Here is a 20,298-nt window from a genome sequence, read left to right as displayed (position 1 = left end):
GATGTGAGACAGTGATACTCGAATGGGGTTCCTTATGTCCAGTCTATTCCGCAATTTAGTTTTCGTTGCATTCATTGCAGAGATATGTTGGAAATGGAAGCAATGTTTTCAGTGCTTTCGTGGCTACCTTAGGACAGTCAGCCTTGACTTCGATCCAGAATGCTGGCAGAGATGTTATGTCAAACATACTTTTCAGCCCGCCGTCATTTGCAAGCTCGAGGAGTTGATCTCCTTCCCACGCTGATATGGATGACGCCCAGGTAATGACCTCACGTGCATAATGGCTCAACAGTGGGCATGACAGGGAATGAGGAAAGGTGCAGCTGACTCGTATAGCCAAAACATATCATTTCCTCGTGGCCCGGTAGCGCATACTTTGTGGCCTGGTACCGGTCCGCGGCCCGGTGGTTGGGGACCGCTGCCCTAAACTAAGTCCTTCTGCAGCCTTCCTGTTTCCTCAACACTACCTCCCCCTCCACCTTTGTATATCATCTGCAAAATTAGCAACAAAGCCATCTATTCCATTATTTAAATCTGATATACAGCATAAAAAGCAGTCCCAACACCAACCCCTGCGGAAGCCCTGACTGGAATAAAACAAAATATTGCATCAAAGGAGAGAGAAACAATGTTTCAGGTCAAAGACCCTTTGTCAAAACTAGAAGCAAGTTTTCTCTTTTCTGACAAAGGATCTTTGAGTTGAAATGCTGACTCTTTCCTCAGGTATTGCCAGCCCTGTTGACACCACCCAACATTTTTTCCATTTTTCTCTGATTCGAACAATGTCAGCTGAAAGATGCCGAATCCAACTTCAAAGAATTACTCTTAATAGGTCTTTGTCAGTAATGAAAAGCTAGGGTTGGTTTCCTGTGAAATCCAAAAGGGAAAAATGGCAGTCTAACGACTGAAACATTTATAGGCTTGCTTCAAACTATATTATTATACCCCTTGACGCATGACAAATTCCAATTAATATGTAAGTTCTATGAAGGAATTGATCGTATAAACATATGAAACAGAATACAAAAGAACAATGGCTTTTCAAGCTTTCCTCACATTCATGGTGCTTCAAGCATCTTGCTAAAGCTTTCCTTATCTCCTTCCGCTTTTTAAGCATCTCGAAAAGCCACGACAGAAACTCAGAGCCAAGAAACTAATATATTTTTAAAATTCGCCAAAAGAAGTGGCTAATGTCAATTCAGAAAATCACGTGAACCAAGTACTATCTGTGAAGGCATAAAATATAATAGAATATCTGACGTTGTCATCAGCTTCTCTCCTGAAAACAAGGGAACTATCAACCATCACAGGTTTATGGATGTCTGTGAAATGAACACTTCGTCATTTCAACTTCCACTCCTGTGATATTTAAACTTATCTCCGCTGATACGCCCCAATTTTAATTAAGAATAATCCATGAATAAGATTATAACTTGGCAAGCGTTTGCTTTCTTATTTTCAAGATGGCTGCTAACAGTAATTATTCAGATACATAAAAAAGGACTTTTCCAGTTAAATATTACTGAAACCTTAATGAGGTTTCCTACTGCTTCATTCGTTCTCTTAATGCAGGTAATAAAATTAAGATGCAAATATTAGACTTTAATCTCTCAAAGGAAACAGATTAGAAGTGAAATACTGTAAAATTTAACTTGAAATTAAATACCCTCAGAAATATCTAATCAAGCAATGCTCTATGTGTATTGTATCTTTTAGTACCTGGACATTCATAAACATCCTCAAATTATACAAAAGATCTCTCCTTTCAGATGAACTAAAATTGCCAGTTTAGCTGTTGTGACCATACTTCAGAAATGTTATAATACTCCAACATTACTGTGGGGAATTCTCATTCACGTACTTTGAAAAACAGCAATGATAACAACCAGATGCCTAGGCTGTTATCAAGAAAATTTACTTCAGCCTATGGGGCTCATCAGGAAAGTATAGGCACTTATGATACTTAATATTTTTTAAATTATGTATCTATATGCTGGATACACTCTGGCCAACAGATTGTACACCGCCTATTTAATGAGTGGGAAATAGGTCAAAAACCTCTAAGTCAATTGAGAGTTCAGGGACAATTATTAGTTTATATAAAATACAAGTGTTCCTGTTCATAATTAGGGTCTCTTTAAGGCACAGCATTGCATTTTGGATTGCTTCCGCCCCACGTGTGTACTAAAATTCATTCAAATTACCTGGCAATACCAGATATCCAATTCCAATGAGAACACTGTACTATTAGTCTTGTTATGAAGTATAATACCAACATAGTAAAGGATTACTCCAAGTCTGCTGATCAGAGAGTTAACGTGATTTTAACTTAGTGATAACCAAAGAGGTGGCAATGCTATTCCAAGTCAGGAATATTTTGACTCTGATGAGAAATTGCAAATTGTAGTGTTCCCATACACCTTAGGACACAGAACAGGCCTGTCAGCCCAGAATGTTGTGCCTAACTTAATTAGTAATCAGATGCCCAACTAAGCTAATCCCTTCTCAGATTCAGATTCACCCATCTATCACATGTATACTGGAATATAGTGTCAAGTGTGTGAATATATTTTGTAATGATCATGGACCTTAGTTGATCCAAGGAAAATATGACAGCCTCAAGTAGTTAAGCCTCTTAAGAGAAAATGGGAAGTCATTTTATTTAAGAAAGACGTGATATGATGGCTTTAAAGTGATGTGGGTAGTAAGGATCAAGTAAAAAAAATGTACAGTGAGAATTTGATTATATACTTTGATACAAACTATTGTTGAAGTTTTTGGCAGGCACAGATTTTCACCAATTATAACAGAGTAAATGTCACCAGTTGCTTTTATCTGGGTTTTGTTAAATGTCTGGCTGGATAGGAATTACTCCACATTTTGTTTTGTCAAATTGCGAAAATGGCGAACACAGATTTAAAGATTTGAAGAGTATTAGACAAAGGCATCTGCTATCTTCATTGGATGGACTGAATAGATGAAATTATTAGAGCAGTTGGCCAGAGGATGAATACAGTATTTCTTTCCACATTTAGTATCACTCAGACAACTTCAGAAATCCTCAATACTGTCCACTATTCTTCACAGCAACAAACTAAGCTACTTGAACAGAAAAGTAACTGAAAAAAAGATGCTCACATAGAAGTAAACAAGGAGGCAGTTACAATTTCAAATCTGTAAAAATGAAATGAAGAGGAATCTTAAAGCTTAGTACAGTAGTACTTACAGAAAACAAACGAGCAGTCCACATATGAAGAACCACAGGTTACAGGAAAAAGTAAGGGGGAAAATAAAGGCAACTTTCGTTCAGTATTACCAGTATCTAAGGACTCAAGGATTACTAATGTTTTGCCTGTTTAGAACAAATAAACCTGATGTTTAAAGCTAACCAGCTTCAAGTTAGCAAGATCCTCTCTCAATGAAAATTGTGCATTAGAGTAACATTCTGGGAACTTAAGATGCATTTTCAGAGTAAGAAGCAGATAAAGTATTTATTTTAAGAAGCTATTTTTGAAGTTACAAAAGCCATGTTCATAATTTTACAATTAAAATTTATGATCATATACCTTCTGTACTCAGACCAGGACTGGAAGTGAATTTGGCCACATCCACAATCTTCACAGCAAACTGCTGTCCTGTTTCTCTGTTAATACATCGTCGCACAACACTGAATGGTCCCCTGTAATTCAAAGATTTTAAAATTTAACCATATATTTCTGGAAAACCCAAAAGATACACAAATGTTCATAAGCATAAAAGCATGAATGAACAACACACAAGCCTAAAGGAGATGATAATTCACAAGAAATTTATGAAGATTTGCTTTCTTCGATGTGATAGTTATATACAAAACTTTCTCACCTTACAAAGAGTGTCAGTAACTACTTTGATATTTTTGGTGATTTAAAGCAAAATATTATTTGCATTGTCCTCAAATATTAATCTACCCAAAACAGATATATGGAGGTATGACAAAAAAGTCCAAACTTAATTTTAAAAGCACAAGTTCATATCAGTAATGGATTAATTCTATGAATTTCACACTTATTCAGTTGTACATACAGAACTCCAACATTCCATTCATTGTTAACAATTTCACTCTTCATATCCTATTGAATCAGCAAGCTACTTGACAAGGATAAATGAGAATTGTATAACCAGCATTGTATCAGATGCATGCAGAAAAAACTCAGTAAAGTATATTGACTTCAGGCAATAACATACTTTCATATCTATCGTATAAAATGATCATTTGGCCCAGAGTCTATACTCGTTCTCAGATCATCCCAAGGTTATGACAAGGTTCCACTCCGATGAACTGTTCACAACTCAAGCAAGTCAGAAGTCTGAAAAGTAGATGTGAATAAAGCTCCCAGGTAGAGTTGATACCTATAGTCTCATAGCAGCCAGCAAATCCATAATACCAGTTTCCCAAAAGCTCAATCATATGTACAGTCTGCCAGTTCATGCTGTCTTCTCACTGCTGCTATCAGAGGAAGGTACAGGAGCCTCTGGACTCACTACCAGGTTCAGAAACAGTTATTTCCCCTCAACCATCAGGCTCTTGAACCAGAACCAGAGGGGATAAAATCACTCAACTTCACTTGCCTCATCACTTAGCTGTTCCCACAACCACAACTGTTCATCTCATGTTTTCAATATTTGTTGCTTATTTATTTATTATCTTTTTTTCCTTTTGTATTTGCACAATTTGTTCTCTTTTGCACACTGGTTGTTTGTCTACTCTGTTGGGTGCAATCTTTCATAGATTCTATTATGATTTTTGGATTTACTGAGTATGCCCACAAGAAACTGGAACTCAGTTTATATGCCGACATACATGTACCTTGATAATAAATTTACATTCAGCTTTGAACATAAGCCAGGCATTTATTTGTCAGGTAGGGAGTGTTATGTTCTGTAACTTCAAAATATTAAATTAATTCAAAGGAAAACAAGAGAGCCAGGAGATGAGAGCCTAACTTTGTCTTTTACATTAAGCAACGTATGCACATATCACATGGTGGCGTAATGAAATGCGCAATTCACGTATTTTTATATATAACCTGTAGTGAATTATTTAAATGAACACAAATGCTTAACCAATAGCATAGTTACAAGATTACTCAAATATTAAATACACAACACTCCTCCTTGCTTCGTTATAAATGTCAACTTAATATAGAATACACAGTATACTATATAATACAGCTATTATACATACATCCATGGCATAATAAATTTTAAATTGTCCCATTCAGGCCTAAAGATTTAATCGTTGTGAAATCTTTCTTGTACTTGTGGGATAACGTCTTTACTGACAAGGGGATAACTCTGCTTGGCAGGCAAAACTTGTGGCTGTGAAAACAATTTCAGGTTCTGAGGCCTCTTCCATGGTTACTGCAGGAACCAACTCTGAGACTGCAGGAAGTGGCCCTGAGAACTTTGGACACCTTTCTTCCTTCTTCTAATATGTGCATCTTGATCTTGAGAAGGTCCATTTCATTCACTGGCATATTCTCTTTTTTCATCTCTCCTCTTTGTTTCCTCATCCACAACATCTGACAAATCCCATTTTTGTATTGTAAATCTCAAGGCTAGCCAGCCCTGTGTCACTCTCATCATTATCAAATTTTTCATCAACAGCATTAAGATTGGTGCTCTTTTTGAAATTGTAACTTGGCTTTTTATCTTCGTCTCTTCCCTGTGCAGTCCATTTATTTTTGTCTGTGTCTCACTTTGTTGCATTTTCTGCATGTTTTACCTTTAAATCTGCATTGGTCTGATGCATGTCAGCCCTTGCCATAATGGTAACACAATTTGTTCAGCCATGCAGGTTTCTGTTTAAACAATGCATTTTTGTTCACGCTCACTTTCATTCTAGACTGCAACTCAATTGCATCTGTCTACTGTTTCCATTGTACGAGGGTTTATTGATAAGTACATGGCCCAAGGTAGGAGTCAATTTTAGAAAACCTAGCACATCTATTTTTCAACATAGTCCCTTCCTACATGTACACACTTAGTCCAGCAGTCATGGAGCATACGGATCCCTTCTTTGTAGAAGTGGTCCACAGCAGGGGTGATTGATAAGTTCGTGGCCTAAGGTAGAAGGAAATTAGTTATTAACTTCAAACTTTCTGCATTATCACTCAAAGTGTTGAACTGCACGTGCATGTAACAAGCGCGTCCTGAACCTCCAGGTGGTCCATAGCAGGGGTGATTGATAAGTTTGTGGCCTAAGGTAGAAGGAGATGAGTTACGATGCAGTTCAACTCTGAGTGAAAATGCAGAAAGTTTGGAATTAATAACTCATCTCCTTCTACCTTAGGCCATGAACTTAGCAACCACCCCTACTGAGGACCACTTCTGGAGGTCCAAGACGCCGACTTCTACAAAGAAGGGATCCGTATGCTCCACGACCGCTGGACTAAGTGTGTAAGTGTAGGAAGAATAAATGTGCTCGGTTTTCTAAAATTGACTCCTTCTACCTTAGGCCACGAACTTATCAATCACCCCTCATAACAACGATTTCCATTACTCTTTTAAGTGCAAGTCGTGTTTCATTAAGAAGCCGTTTTTGAATACCTTCTTGTAAGATTCCACACACAAAGCAACCTCTCAGTGCATCATTAAAACCATCATTGAAATGACAACGCTCAATTTTTTCAATTCAGCCACGTACGCGGAAATGAACTCCCCTTCCCCGAGTCCACTTATGAAACCTAAATGTTCTATAGTCAACAATGGTTTTGGTTCTAAATGTTCCTGCATTATTCACACAATATCAGCAAAGCTCATTTCTGCTGGTTTGGTTGGAGCAGTCAAACTTCAAAGCAAACTATGTTTTTAAACCCATGCACTCAGCAAAATTTTATCTCGTTTCTTATTGGCTATTACATTTGCTTCAAAATACTGTTCAAATAGCTCAGTATACAATATCCAGTTATCTTTTGTGCAATTGAACACATCTATCTTTCCAACGTAGCCAGAAATGTTCGCTCTTTTTTTTAAAAGTGATAATTATCACCTGGTACACACTGTTTATGAATTTGTGAATGCTTCAATTTTCTGCCTTTTATTTAAATCTCGACCATATCTTCCCTTCCAGCAAAAATACATCTATAATAGCCAAAATAACTCTAAATGAAGCAGAAAGGACCATTTCATTCAGACTACTTGGTTTTGATTCCATACCAGAAAGATATTGTCCAAATAAATTGTTACTGTGTTCAAATAATAAGGAATTATAGAATTTTTTAAAGAATTAAGTTGTAAGTTCAACTGTGAAGAATGTAAAAGGCTACATGTATGTTTACAAAGGAGAAATACAGTTTTTTGCACACACCGCCACTCCCATGCCTGTTCTAGTTCTTAGAAATAGCTTTCAATTAGTTCCACTTTTCCGCTCTTCATTCACAGACAAGTTAATCCCATTCAAGTACTTCCTTTTGAAAATTACTACTGAATCATTGTTTTAGCGCATGCGTCCAGATCATAAGTCACTCTGCAAAAGAAATTCCCTTCTTGTTCTTTAGCCAGATATTTTCTATCAATAACTTCTGCTTATCAGTTCAATTGCCAGTGGATGTAGTTTTAATAAAAATAACACATATTCCATTACATGCATTGTGTAGTCTTAAACCTGTCATTGAAGATATTGAATACCATCATGGGTCAGGATGAGTACCACTGTAGCAATCATACTCTCAGGTCACATATGTTGGAAAAAAAATATGAGGAATGCAAGTTAGTTGCTTACTGCACAATAAAATGAGAAGCATTAATTTGAAGATGGGTGTCCATTTTTATCAAATTTACACTCATGATTACGAACGATACAAAAGCACATAATAAGATTTATACTGCAGGGATAGAGTTAAACACGTTCAAGCTCACTATCATAAATATCTGAGCCTCAGCAATTCTCTCTTTTTAAAATGTTAGTGAAGCCTCAAGCATTTGATGATATTCGTTTGTCTTACTTCTCACAAAAAAAAACTTGCTTTTTCCAAAATACATGGCTGGTTTGGGTAAACATTCACTCAATAGCTTTGATATCGCTGACAATACAAACTTAAAAGTTAATATTTAGAAATTATTAATTCAAATGTAATGCCAGTTACTTTAGTTGAGGGGAAAAAAAAATCAGAATATGATATCAGGAAACAGACTTGAAAGTGAATTAGAAATAGTATAATTCATTTGATTACAATCAATATTAATCGGGACAGAGGGAGCAAATAGAAAAGGTGAACAAGTCAGGAAGCTTGAGGTTTTTTTTGCACAAGTGTGTAAATCTCTTTAGTGGGAAATCAACGGGACGGATGTGAGTACAATGGGATGGTAGCCTCAATGACTACTGTCCCGTTGCACTCACATCCATCATCATGAAGTGTTTCGAGAGGCTCGTTATGAGGCACATCAAGACCCTGCTGCCCCCCTCACTGGACCCTCTGCAGTTCGCACACCGTCCCAACCGTTCAACAGATGACACCATTGCCATCACCCTCCACCTGGCCCTAACCCACCTGGACAAAAAAGACACGTGCGTTCAAATGCTGTTCATAGACTTCAGTTCAGCATTCAACACAATCATTCCTCAGAAATGGATCGAAAAGCTGAGCCTACTGGGCCTGAACACCTCCCTCTGCAACTGGATCCTAAACTTCCTGACTGGGAGACCTCAGTCAGTCCGGATTGGAAGCAGCATCTCCAACACCATCACACTGAGCATGGGGCCCCCCAGGGCTGTGTGCTCAGTCCACTGCTGTTCACTCTGCTGACCCACGACTGTGCTACAACACACAGCTCGAACCACATCATCAAGTTCGCCGATGACACGACCGTGGTGGGTCTCATCAGCAAGAACCATGAGTCAGCATACAGAGAGGAGGTGCAGTGGCTAACAGACTGGTGCAGAACCAACAACCTGTCTCTGAATGTGAACAAAACAAAAGGGATGGTTGTTGACTTCAAGAGGACACGGAGCGACCACTCTCCGCTGAACATCGACGACTCTTCTGTAGAGATCATCAAGAGCACCAAATTTCTTAGTGTTCACCTGGCGGAGAATCTCACCTGGTCCTTCAACACCAGCTCCATAGCAAAGAAAGCCCAGCAGCGTCTCTACTTTTTGCGAAGGCTGAGAAAAATCCATCTCCCACCCCCCATCCTCACCACATTCTACAGAGGTTGTATCGAGAGCATCCTGAGCAGTTGCATCACTTAGGACCTGGTCAAAGGCCTTGCTAAAGTCCACTTAGACAACACCCACTGCCTTGCCTTTATCAACTTTTCTTGCAACTTCCTCAAAAAAATTCTCCAAGATTAGTTAGACACAACCTACCATGTACAAAGTCATGCTGACTTACCTTCCAATAACTAACCCGCTGCTGATGTCAGGTTCATCAACCTTTAATTTCCTAGCTTATTCTTGGAGCCTTTATTAAACAACTGAACCACATTAGCTATCCTCCAATCCTCCAGCACCTCACCTGTTGCTAAGGGTGTTTTAAATATGACAGGACTCCTGCAATTTCTGCACTAGTCTCCCACAAGATCTGAGGGAACACATTGTCAGAGCCTGGGGATGTAGCCACCTAAATTTGCCTTAAAACAGCGAACACCTCCTCCTTTGTAATCTGTATACAGTCCATAACCTCACTGCTGTTCTGTCTCACTTCTATGGACTCTGTCCCTCTTCGAAGTAAATTCAGATGTAAAAATCCATTTAATTTCTCCCCCATCTCTTTCGGCTCCATGCATTATTAACTACTCTGATCTTCAAGAGGACCAGTTTTGTCCCTTGCTATCCATTTGTTCTTGTCATGGTTTAGAGACTTGCATGCCTCAAAGACCTGGAGAGTCATGTTGGCTTTATGCTTTGACTCTTGGGAGAGTCACCGATGCCAAACAGGTCAAGGGGTAGAGGACAGACTAAGAGAGGCACACCAGTTCTACAGGTTCAGAGGTTCAGCTCAGGGCTAACAACTCTGACTGGCAAAACAAAAGTGTTATAGAAACCACAATGAAGAACTTTTCTACATCTGAGCACAAAAATGTCCATCCAGGACTTGCATGACTGATGACAGTGAACAGCGAGAGAAAACTACTGAAATGATAAAGGAAGCCCTGAACACTGCAAGAGATGAAGGAAGTCCATTGCTGCCCTAAGCTCCAGCAGCGTAACAGGCAGAATCCATTGTCTGCTTGAGCAACCTCATGTCTTCTTTTAGCCTTCCTGATTTCCTCAAGTGATCTCTTGCATTTCTTATACTCAAGTACCTCATTTGCTCCTTACTGCCTGTATCTGCTATACACCATCTTTTTCTTAACCAGGGCCTCAATATCTCTTGAAAACCAAGGTTTCATTAACCTATTATCCATGGGTTTTATTCTGATAGGAACATACAAACTCTGCACTCTCAAAATATCACCTTTAAAGGCTTCCCACTTACCCAACACAATTTTTCCAGTAAAACGACCTGTCTCAATCCACACTTGCCAGATCTTTTCTGATGCCATCAAAATTTGCTTTTCTCTAATTTAGAATCTCCACCTGAGGATCAAACCTATCCTTCTCCATAATTATTTTGAAACTAACGACATTATGATCACTTGATGCAAAGTGTTCCCCAACACAAAGTTCTGCCACCTGCCCAATCTCATTCCTAATAGGAGATTTATTATGACACTCTAGCTGAGTACTTTAGTTACTTATTAAGAAAACTTTCTTGAATACATCTGACAAACACTACCCATCCAGCCCTTTTGCAGTATGGGAATCTCAGTCAATATGGGGAACGTTAAAATCACCCTACAATTACAACCTTATGCTTCCTGCAACAGTCTGTGACTTTGCTACAAAATTTGCTCCTCTAAATCCTGCTGACTAATGGGTGGTCTATAATATCAACCCATTAACATACTGAACCCATTCTTATCCCTCAGTTCCACCTATCAGTAGACAAGCTCTCCAGCCTTTCCTATCTAAGCATGACATTTTACCTGACTGATGCCAGACCTCCACCTTTAATCCCTCTAACTCTATCATGTCTAAAACAACAGAACCCCAGAACACTGAGCTGCCAGTCCTGCCTTTCCTGCAATCAAGTTTCATCAATGGCTTCAATGACAATTCATAAGACCATAAGATATAGGAGGAGAAGTAGGCCATTTGAGCTATTGAGTCTGCTCCACCATTCAATCATGGGCTGATCCAATTCTTCCAGTCATCCCCACTCCCCATACCCTTTGATGCCCCGACTAATCAAGAACTTATCTATCTCTGCCTTAAATGCACCCAATGATTTGGCCTCCACAGCCACTTGTGGCAACAAATTCCACAGACTTACCACCTCTGACTAAAGTAATTTCTCTACATCTCTGTTCTAAATGGACGTCCTTCAATCCTGCAGTCATGCCCTCTTGTCCTGGACTCCCCTACCACGGGAAATAACTTCGCCATATCTAATCTGTTCGGGCCTTTCAACATTTGGAATGTTTCTAAGAGATACCCTCTCATTCCCCTGAACTCCAGGGAATACAGCCCAAGAGCTGCCAGATGTTCCTCATACAGTAACCCTTTCATTCCTGGAATCATTCTCGTGCATCTTCTCTGAACCCTCTCCAATGTCAGTATATCCTTTCTAAAATAAGGAGCCCAAAACTGCACACAATACTCCAAATGTGGTCTCACGAGTGCCTTATGGAGCCTCAACATCATATCCCTGCTCTTATATTCTATACTTCACTTCTAGAAATGAATGCCAACATTGCATTTGCCTTCTTCACCACCGACTCAATATGGAGGTTAACCCCAAGTCCCTTTGCATCTCTGCATTTTGAATTCTCTTCCCATCCAAATGACAGTCTGTCCATTTATTTCTTCCACCAAAGTGCATAACCATACACTTTCCAACATTGTATTTCATTTGCCACTTCTTTGTGCATTCCCCTAAACTATTTAAGTCTCTCTGCAGGCTCTTTGTTTCCTCAACACTACCCGCTCCTCCACCTATCTTTGTATCATCGGCAAATTTAGCCACAAATCCATTAAACCTATAGTCCAAATCATTGACATACATCGTAAAAAGCAGTGGTCCCAACACCGACCCCTGTGGAACTCTACTGGTAATTGGCAGTGGTCCCAACACCGACCCCTGTGGAACTCTACTGGTAATTGGCAGCCAGCCAGAATAGGATCCCTTTATACCCACTCTCAGCTTTCTGCCGATCAGCCAATACTCTACCCATGCTAGTAACTTCCCTGTAATTCCATGTGCTCTTATCTTGCTAAGCAGCCTCATGTGCGGCACCTTGTCAAAGGTCTTCTGAAAATCCAAGTACACCACATCTATAGCATCTCCTTTGTCTACCCTGCTTGCAATTTCCTCAAAAAATTGCAGTAGGTTAGTCAGGCAGGACTTTTCTTTCAGGAAACCATGCTGGCTTTGGCCCATCTTGTCATGTGCCTCCAGGTACTTTGTAATCTCATCTCTAACAATAGATTCCAACAACTTCCCAACCACTGATGTCAGGCTTGATAAAGTTTAAGGGAATGGGGGATTCTCAGGTCCCTGTAAACAATGAATTAAATACTGACTATGTCTGTGACTGCAGGGTGTTTGAATAATGTCTCATAGCTGCTTTCTTTGGAGCAAGATAAGGGTTAAAGTTCACCCAGATCCACATAAGATGTCTCTGGGCTTTTCACACCTTTTGATTTTGACAAAAAGCAGTACCTGATGGAAATTAGACAGAACATTCCTTTCTTAATTCAAGCATAAATTTGACAGATGTTCTTATCTTTGTAATTAAGTTGTGGCTCCAGCAAACCAGGTAGGACATTCTTTTCTTTAATTAACTTGGCCGGAATGGTTTTCAAATTGATTGTTCTTTTGTATCGGTGGCCTCATAACTTCTGACAATTCTGACATCAGGCAGTGGACTTGTAGAACCGCCAGGGAGATGAGAAAGGTTCTCTCCCTGATGTCGGGTCCGAGTTCACTTGCTGGCTGGGCTCGAAGAAATAAACCGGTGAAAAGATAAGTAACAATCTTTTTGTGCTGTCGTTACTTGATCCAGTAAAGTTACGCTTACAGGCTAACAGATCTATAGTTTCCTTTCTGCTGCCTCCCACCCTTCTTAAATAGCGGAGTAACAGTTGCAATTTTCCAGTCATCCAGTAAAATGCCAGAATCTATTGATTCTTGAAAGAATTCAATGTGCTGATCCATGCTCTAAAGCTCATCCACCTTACCTACAACACTTGCTTTGAAATTACATATCTCAGAACACTAGACACACCACGCTCAGCCTTTCCATTCCTCTCTTTGTATGAAGGTGTAACAACATTTTCCCCCGACAACCTCCCCATCATCTCCTCCCCATCCCCCACCCTAGTGTAGCACTAGCAAACCTTCTTACAAGGATATTAGTCACACTCACAACATGTTGGAGGAACTCAGTAGGTCGGGCAGCATCCGTGGAAAAGATCAGTTGATGTTTCAGGCCGGAACCCTTCGTCAGGACTGTAGAGGGAAGGGGCAGAGGCCCTATACAGAAGGTGCGGGGAGGGTGGGAAGGAGAAGGCTGGTAGGTTCCAGGTGAAAAACCAGTAAGGGGAAAGATAAAGGGGTGGGGGAAGGGAGGCAGGGAGGTGATAGGCAGGAAAGGTGAAGAAAGAATACGGGAAAACACAACAGGTAGTAGAAGGAGGCGGAACCATGAGGGAGGTGATAGGCAGCTGGGGGAGGGGGCAGAGTGACATAGGGATAGGGGGAGGGAAGTACCGGAAGTTGGAGAATTCTATGTTCATACCAAGGGGCTGGAGACTACCTAGACGGTATATGAGGTGTTGCTCCTCCAACCTGAGTTTAGCCTCATCATGGCAGTAGAGGCGGCCATGTATGGACATATCTGAATGGGAGTGGGAAGCAGAGTTGAAGTGGGTGGCTACTGGGAGATCCTGTCTGTTTTGGCGGACGGAGCGGAGGTGCTCGACGAAGCGGTCCCCCAATCTGCGTCGGGTTTCACCAATGTAGAGGAGGCCGCACTGGGAGCACCGGATGCAATAGATGACCCCAACAGACTCACAAGTGAAGTGTTGCCTCACTTGGAAGTACTGTTTGGGGCCCTGAATGGTGGCAAGAGAGGAGGTGTAGGGACAGGTGTAGCACTTGCGCTTACAGGGATAAGTGCCAGGTGGGAGATCCGTAGGGAGGGACGTGTGGACCAGGGAGTCGCAGAGGGACCGATCCCTGCGGAAGGCAGAGAAGGTTGGAGAGGGCAAGATGTGCTTAGTGGTGGGGTCCTGTTGAAGGTGGTGGAAGTTGCGGAGGATATTATTCACCTTTTAGACAAGGCACAAACCACCCCTTCTGTACATCCCACCTTCCATGGAAGGAGGGCCCAATGGTCCAAATATCTGAAGCCCTCTCTCCTGTACCATCTTCTTAGTCACGCATTAACTATACATTATTCTGGACATTGTTCAAATTATTTAGCAATACGGCTGATATTTTTCTTAGTTACATGACAGAACTTCCCAGAAGATAGTTAAAGTACTCACTCTTTAATTTGCCTTCTGGAAATATAACTGTGTCCCTTGGGTTTCAATGCTGAACTGAGAAGTTCAGAGAGGTTTGCATCAGCTTGCTTACCACTGCATGGAGGTACATAATTTTTGGGAGTGCTACAAATGTAAATGTGTACTATGCATTAAATATTCTTATGGACACAAAACCTCACGGTAACTATACTTCAACCAGAGTTTATTAGTTTGTCAGCTGTGAAATGGGTACAGCTTAAGAAAAAATAATAGGAGTCTCACATACCAAAAGGAATTTGATTGAGTTGAAATACTCAAACATTCTTAGTATGTTGAAATACTTAGACCAAGTTAGCAAAATTAGAATTTTTTTAAAGTACACCCTTACATGTTAACAGTACAAATCAACCACTGTGCACAGGCCTCAGATCATCAAGATGCACAACCACCACTCATCCCTCCCCATCATCCTGAACACAGGTTCTTCCCCCCGCCCCCCACCTAGGGCTGTGTGCTGAGCTCATTGCTGTACACTCTGGTCAGATATAACTTCATAGCCAAACACCACAGCAATCAGCTTGTCAAGTTCACCAGTGACATGACAGAGGTGGAGTTAATCACCAACAACGATGAGACAGCCTAAAGAGAGGACGTAGAAGAGCTTGATGCCTGGTGCCAGGCAAGTAACATCTTCCTCGATGTCAACAAGACAAAGGAAATGGGTTATTGACTTCAGGAGAACTTGCACCACTCACACTCCCCTTTACATCAGTGTCACATTAGTGGAAACTTCAAACTCCTATTGGTGCACATTACACACAACCTCTCATGGCCCCAGAACACATTCTACACAATCAGGAAATCTCACCCATATCTCTACTTTGAGGAGGCTGAACAGAGTTGGACTATACACATCTATACCCATGTCACTCTACAGGTGTCTAGTAAAGAGCAGCCTAACAAGCTGCATCATTGCTTGGTACAGAAACTGCACAGCGGCGAACAGGAAGGCTCTACAGCAGGTAGTCAAAACTGTCCAACGCATCAGTGGCACCAGCCTACCTGCTATCAAGGACATGCACACAGAAAGATGCCAAAGAAGGGCCAGTAACATCATGAAGGATCCCACCCACCTTGCTCATGGACTGTTAGTCTCACTCCCATTAGGGAGAAGGCTATGTTGCATCCACGCCAGTACCACCAGGTTTCTCCAAGCAGTCAGGCTGATCAACACCTGCACCCACTAACTTCTACCACTACTTCATTATTTCCCAAAGTCACTTAAGGACAGACTATCAATGTATATAAGCTATCTTATGCATTCATAGGTGTTGTGTATTTTATTTTATTATTTCTTCTTTATCCTATTACTTTTTTTGTACTGCATCAGATTCAGAGTAGCAATTATTTTGTTCTCCTTACACTCGTGTACTGGAAATAACATTAAACAATTTTAAATCTTAACTGATAGCATGTTTTGTTTTGAACACAGATGTTAATTACTTCAGTTATGGTATTTATAAATATTACCTATGAAAATCAAACTTGTATTTGTAAACAAAAATTCTGCAGATGCTGGAAATCCAAAGCAACACACACAAAATGCTGGAGGAACTCAGGTCAGGCAGCATCTATGGAAATAAATAAACAGTTGACGTTTCAGGCCAAGACTCTTCTTCAGGACTGGAAAGGAGGGGAAAAGGCAGAAGAATAAGGTGAGGGGAGCAGGGAGATGATTGTTAGAAGATGATAGGTGAGGGCAGGTGGGTAGGAAAGGTAAAGGATTGGAGAGGAAGTAATCTGAGAGAAGAGGAGAGTGGATCAAAGGAGAAAGGGAAAGAGGAGGGAACCCAGAGGGAAGTGATGGGCAGGTAAGAGGCCAAGAGTGGGGAATAGAGGGAATAGAGAGTGGGGGGGGGGAGGAGGAGGGATTTTTTTTAAACTGGAAGGAGAAATCAATATTCATGCCATCGCGTTGGAGGCTACCCAGATGGAATACAAAGTGTTGCTCCTCCAACCTGAGGGTAGCCTCATCATGGCACAAGAGGAGGACTGACATATGGGAACAGGAATGGAAATTGGAATTAAAATGTTTGGCCACTGGGTAGTTCTACTTTTGGCATATGAAGCAGAGATGTTTGATGAAACAGACACCCAATTTACAACGGGTCTCACCAATGTAGATCAGCCTGCATTGGGAGCACTGGATACAACAGACGACTCCAGCAGATTCTGAGGTGAAGTGTTGCCTCACCTGGAAGGACTGTTTGGAGTCTTGAATGGAGGAGAGGGAGGTGGTGCATGGGAAGATGCAGCACTTTGGCCTCTTGCAGAGCTAAGTGCCTGTAGGGAGATAAGTGGGGAGGGATGAATGGACAAGGGAATTATGAAGCAAGTGTTTCCTGCGGAAAACAGAGTGGGAGGTAAAATTATGTTTAATGATAGACCCCCATGGAGATGGCAGAAGTTGCGGACAATGATGTGCTGGATGTTGAGGCTCAGGCAAAGACAAGAGGACCGATCATTATTAAGGAGGCGGGAAGACTGTATGAGCGCAAAAGTTCAGGAAATGAAGGAGATGCAGATCAGGGGAGCATTAATGGATATATTCGCATATTTTCTTCTTTTAAACATTCTAAGGCACAACGCTTCACCAAAAAGATGATTGCCATATACAGGTATCAATTGTGAGTATAAATCATTAGCTTCTTGTCACACAAATTTGAATTTATACAATGCTTATTGCATTCTAACCTCAAAGACACTTGACACACGACAAACTGATTCTGAACCAAAGGTCTTAATTTGTATGAAGTCCCTAAGAATGAAGAATCATACGGATTTAAGGATACTTGCTTCTTTATTCCAATGTATTGCAAAAATGTGGAACTACAATTAATCCAGATCTTCCTCATTCTTCGATATAGCATGGCACAGATACTGCACTCAGGTCCTGGATTCTGATTCCATTCTGGAGTGAAGTTGAATTCCAATGCTTAATTGCTTTCACATATTTGAAACAGTCACCTGTTCCTTTCACCAAATGTCTTGCACATTTCAGTGTGTAATGAACACAGATGGCAAATTACGAGGGAAGGTGTCTTTTAGGAATAACAGAAAAGAGAATTAAGAAAATAAAAACCAATCAACACTATGTCAAGAGTCAAAGAAATAGATCATTTTGAAAACACAGTCTCCCAGGTCAACCACGCAGAGCTATAGTCTGGTTGGGGGGGGATGGGGAGAAGAGGGGTTGTAGTAATTGGTAAACACAGCTGAGTGCCACGTCTTTAAACTTCCTGTATCAAAGCAAGTCTGAAGATCAACACGTTGGCATGCTGGATGAGTGGAACTTAATTTGTTTTGGTCAAACTGTCGTGTAATCCAAAATTTATATGGGGTATGTGATGGGAAGCAAGGAACAAGAACTTTGAAATAGTCACATGTAGAAGTGGATGGTTGGGAAGGGAAATTGAAACAGAAATGGGGGCTGGATTAAAAAAAAACACACAAGAATGAGAGGAAGCGTGAGTGGAGATTTCTGAAGAGTGAGAATCAGCCTCAATACTTTCCAACTGCATTTGCAATAGAAATGTCGTGTAAAAAATTACTGTTGAAAGAACTCAGTGGGTCAAGCAGCATCTGGGGAAGCAAAGGATGGTTGGTGAATAGGTCAAGACTCTGAAAAATTACAGAATACAAAGGAATGATAGCCAGCATGTTGAAAAGAATGGTGATGGGAGCAGAGGAGTGTGGCAACAAAAGGTTGGCAGGTAATAGGTAGAATCAGATAAGGAAATGGTGATGGGCAGATAGGCCAGGAGAGCTCAATCACTGTTCTGAATGGACAGGGGTTGTCACCTCATCTAGTAAGAACTCCCCTGGACCTCACCTTTTACCCCACTGACTCCAATTCTTCATCCTTTACCCCTTCTGCCAGCTTCAATGGGATTCCAACACCACATAATCTTGCCCTCTCCTATCTTATCAGTATTCCATAAGGAATACCCTCTTCATAGCTCCCTGTTCCACTCATCCCTCCTCACCTACTCCTCCCAATCTCCTGAACTTTCCACACTGTACTGTATAGAAGGTGCAACAATGTGTACTCACTTCCCTCATCTCCATCTAGGCCTTCAAAGAGAAGCAGAAATTCAGGAGCATCTTCTCCAACCTGGTCTATTCTCCTTGGTAATGTAGCAGAGTTGTAATGTGTTGCAACTCTGCAACTTTACCACTACAGTGGTGACCACACATACTGTACATTAGACAACCATTTTGCAAAGCACCTGCCATTGCCAATCTGAGGTTACACGTCATTTCAATTCCCCTTTTCATTCTGACACACCTGTCCTTGATTTTCCACGCTGCCATCACAAGGCCAAATGTAAATTAGAGTAATAACACCTCATTATGCTTGGATAACCTACAGCCCATGGCAGTTATTAAAAAATAAACTTCAGATATCCCATTCACCATGTTCCTTTTCTACTCCCGCCAATCCCTCACATTTTAACCTGTTATACCCTCTCCACCATCACTTCTCTTAACACCCCCCCCCCCCGTTACCTTGACTCATCATCTCCCCCAACTGGTTCCCTCTGCCCCTCATCTACATTTGGTTATATTGAAAATAGCCCTCCTGCAACCCCCACCCAATAAGCCACCACCTTACCCCCTGCTCCCTTCTTAATTCAATATACTGCGCACCTTCCCTCTACACTATCGGATCTGATGCAATGTTTCAATCCAAATTGTTAACTGTCCCATTGCCTCTAAAGATGCTGCTCAATCTATTGAGTTCTTCCAGCAGTTTATATTTTGCTCTAGATTTCAGCATCTGACACTGCTTGGACCTCCAATTCCCATAAAGAAATAAGAAGTGGCTCTGCACACTGAATGCAGCAACATAGCAACATCGGTCAAAGCAGAGGAACAGTGAATTCTGCAATATCATGCAGAACTTCTGTTGGCCCAAAAACCATGAAGTAGGTTTTTGTTAATCATATTATTAAGATTTATATTTATAAAGCAACAGGGCATTAATTCTATCTGACTGCAGCTACACAGCAAGGGAAAACAGGGATTGACAATGAGATGTTGCCTTGGCAACAACATCCTGAAAAATATAATAGTAAAAATTGAAATTTAAGGATTCAACTTAATAAATAATTTTAAAAAAGGGCTTTAATTGCATGAAACAAAGACAAATTTAGGGTAGAAATAAAGCCAGTCATACTTCACTAAAAACAATAGAATGCAAAACATGAAGCACAGGATTACTGAATGGAATTATACCTTAATGCAAATGACTGAGAAATTTGTCTGATATTTTTAATCAATATACAACCTTACACAAGATCTAATGCATGTGTATTCTAATTAATTATGAAATAATACATTATTGCAGTTCAAGTTGTATCTAACATTCAAGTATAAACAGAAATCAAAAACATAGTATTCAGGGTCAAATACAATTGCCATATAAATTAAAGATTAAGGAAATGGTCAAAGCTCCAAAAACAATTCCCTGGGATGTTATTTGCTTGTGCTAATGGATGGCAGATCCAAATCTGCTTGCCATATGACATCCATGCTTATTACTTAAATGATTGTGCACAGGAAACAAATAGTTGTGCCAAATAGTTCTTGACTAAACTAAATACATTGTTACTGCTTTTCCCATCAAACGTAACTTATTCAACTGAATGCAAGTTATTGATCTCATCTGTACCAGGTTTATT

At 40.6% G+C, this 20,298-nt stretch overlaps 1 protein-coding gene across 4 annotated transcripts in view; it reads right to left on the bottom strand.

The window, feature by feature from the left end:
* The window catches only part of caska (calcium/calmodulin-dependent serine protein kinase a), a 410,842-nt gene that overhangs the window by 339,354 nt on the left and 51,190 nt on the right, over positions 1 to 20,298 (bottom strand). For all 4 annotated transcript variants that reach the window (XM_072260443.1, XM_072260444.1, XM_072260445.1 and 1 more), the window contains exon 2: positions 3,567 to 3,679. In XM_072260443.1, the coding sequence (XP_072116544.1) occupies positions 3,567 to 3,679 (113 nt within the window). The remainder of the gene's footprint in view (positions 1 to 3,566; positions 3,680 to 20,298) is intronic.

This window comes from Mobula birostris, chromosome 6 (assembly GCF_030028105.1).
Source record: "Mobula birostris isolate sMobBir1 chromosome 6, sMobBir1.hap1, whole genome shotgun sequence".
NCBI classification, from domain to species: Eukaryota; Metazoa; Chordata; class Chondrichthyes; order Myliobatiformes; family Myliobatidae; genus Mobula; species Mobula birostris.
This window is presented reverse-complemented; position numbering and strand designations above follow the sequence as displayed.